The sequence below is a fragment of the Serinus canaria genome, chromosome 5, assembly GCF_022539315.1.
Source record: "Serinus canaria isolate serCan28SL12 chromosome 5, serCan2020, whole genome shotgun sequence".
Lineage (NCBI taxonomy): Eukaryota > Metazoa > Chordata > Aves > Passeriformes > Fringillidae > Serinus > Serinus canaria.
In genome coordinates, this window is record NC_066319.1 from 4,305,197 (window position 1) to 4,307,941 (window position 2,745).

Sequence of the window (2,745 nt, forward strand, 5' to 3'; positions counted from 1 at the left end):
TTTATACATTTAATAGCTTGTTTGCTTTAAGTTCATAAGCATAAGTGAAGCATCTTCTAACCCCTCCTACAAGGCTTTTGCAGCAAAAGAAAGAGATGTCTCAATTGGTCTGGAAACTGTAGGAATATGGTCTACAGGAACTCTGACAGATCCTCCACACAAAAGATTTATGAGTAACTCTTTTGGCAGTAGTTCCATACATCTGCCTCATCTTCCTTGCCTATTCTCTTTTTACAGGACTCACTTTTGGTAATACTAGTTTACAGAGCTGAATAGACACATTACTTGTGCATTACAGTTCTCATTTTAATGGAAGTGGAAAGGTAGAGACAACCCTGTTCAAAACTTTCCAACAGAAACAGATAAGACATAAAATGACAAAGGGGAGAAATATTATATATACTATATATCTCACATATTTTACATATACAATTATATAATATTTTGTATAAATATATAGACATAGTGGTGTGTATATATAATACATATTATATATACATGTAATAAAAAAGTTTGCTGTTCACTCACTTTTCTGCTTCACAAAGCAATGAATCATGTAATAAACTATCAAAATGGGAAGAAAACCACACAGAACATCCTATATTTCACCTCACTTTTCTTAGGAAATACCTGGATATTACCAAATAATATAGCAACTAATAAAGACCTTCATTTTAGAACTTTACAAAAAGCTTTCCAGTTGGCTTCCACTCACTTCCTTCACTGACCCTGGGGCTAAGTCATGTGCAAAGCTATAGAAACATTGACATTGAGTGGCCACCAGAGCAGACAGCCCAATGAAGACAATCACTACTAAAGGAACCCTGAATTTGTGTCTTTCACATTTGAAACTCCACCTTCCCTTTGAACTTTTGCTCAGCCTCCAACATTTAGACACATTACTACTGTGACCATATCAGAATTGTCGTATTTTCTAAAAGGAAAACTACTCCATATTTGAAGCAAACAGGTTCTCTTCATTTTATTAGATAAATAATCAGCAAGTATTGAAAAGGAAGAAATTTTCTGTGTTGACCAGGAATGACAGCACAATCACAAGAAAACACCAGGCCTCCCTGAAAGATTTCAGAACCAGATGCACTCAGAATCATTGCCATCAGCAGTCACATAACATTTGGTTTTCAACGAAGTGAGCAGTAGTTGTCTTGCCTTTCACATCAAATAAAGATAACCACATTCAGTTGATATTGCAAGTTTTCATGTTGCTTTTGTGTTCACACATTTGTAGCCCACTTCCATCAGTAAGTCACCCCACACACTTAGGCCACGGACTTTGAAGTCTCCATCCTGTGTCCTCAGGAGCTCCAGAGCAGCTTGGGTCTGTTCTTTGAGCAGTCTGGATCTCTGACAGAGGCAGATGAAGCGCTCTCTTAATTCCTCCCAGGACAATTCAGCTTTGTCAAGGCAACTTTTAACCCACCGTCCCTGCAAAGGGTCATAGTGCAAGTGTCTTCCCCAGCCGGTTAAGAGGTCCAAGTAAGATCTGCTTAACTGGGGATAGTGACCAGCCAGGAAGGCAAGATGGGAACCTGGGAGGCCAAGGCAGAATGCAGAAAATCGTTCCTGGTTGCCCAGCAGCCAGGAAAGCAGGAGCCCGGCGGTGCATCCATCTCCTGCAGCACTCTCCTGGTACCCCTCTGGGCTGCTGCTCCCATCCCGATCCCCATCTCCGACCTGCTCAGCGCCAGGCCCCTGCTTGAGCAGAGCCAGCGCCGCCGCCACCACCCCGAAGGCGCGGGGCTGGGGCAGCAGCTCCAGAGCCCCGCTCAGCCAGCGCAGCTGCCCCGCGGCCTCCCCGGCCCGCTGCTCCTCCTGAACCCCGCTCAGCCGGCGCTGCTGCCCCGCGGCCTCCCCGGCCCGCTGCTCCTCCTGAACCCCGCTCCGCCACCGCAGCTGCCCCGCGGCCTCCCCGTCCTGCTGCTCCTCCTGCCGCAGCCGGCTCAGCAGCAGCCGCGCCTCCGCCTGTAGCTGCGGCTCCGGCCCGGGGACACGGCGGGGCACGGCCAGCAGGCGGGCAGCGGCCTTGCGGCGGGCCAGCAGCGGCAGGCCGCGGGGATCGGAGCCAGGCCCGGCGCCGGGAGGCTGCAGGAGGCTGCGGAGCAGGCGGCGACAGGCGGCGGGCGGCAGAGCGCGGTTCTCCAGCAGCGCCAGCCCCAGCAGTTGCGGGCAGCGGCCCAGCGCGGGGAAGCCGAGCAGAGGGCACGGCTGAGAGCGGCGCAGCCGCCGGGAGAGAGCCTCCCGGAGCTGGGGACGGGCACGGAACCGCTCATGGAGGTGCTGGAAATACCGGGCCCACTCTAGAGCCCTGTCCAGCGTCAGGGAGTCCCAGTCCCGCACCAAGGCGGAGCGGGACACGGCCAGGAGCGCCGGCAGCTGCTCCACCTGCCCCAGTACAGCCTCCATGGGCCAGGCTCGGGGCTGAGGTTTGAACGCGGTCCCGCCGGGGCCAAGCCCGGCCCAGGCCGGAGGGAGGGACGGCGTTTGTAGCTCTATTGGCCGGGCGGGATGTCAGTCCAGGGCGGATCGAGCTATCGGTAACGGAGTCGTCACTCGGCTTCCGGCTTTCCAACCCGGAGCGGGAAATTGAATTAAAATTATAAAAACCGACAGCTTTTTTTTTTTTTCTTTTTTCTTTTCCCCCAGGCCCTTCACCATCTTCTTTGCCCTCCCTTGGACGCCCTGCAGTAGCTTTATTTCTTTATTGTATCGTGTCGCCTAAACCAC

General features: G+C 51.8%; 1 protein-coding gene across 1 annotated transcript; it reads right to left on the bottom strand.

Annotated features, from left to right (window-relative positions):
- Window positions 1-285: 285 nt before the first annotated feature.
- Window positions 286-2,481, bottom strand: FANCF (FA complementation group F). The gene has a single exon (XM_050974867.1). The coding sequence runs from the start codon at window positions 2,422-2,424 to the stop codon at window positions 1,219-1,221; it is 1,206 nt and encodes a 401-aa protein (XP_050830824.1). The 5' UTR covers window positions 2,425-2,481; the 3' UTR covers window positions 286-1,218.
- Window positions 2,482-2,745: the final 264 nt, after the last annotated feature.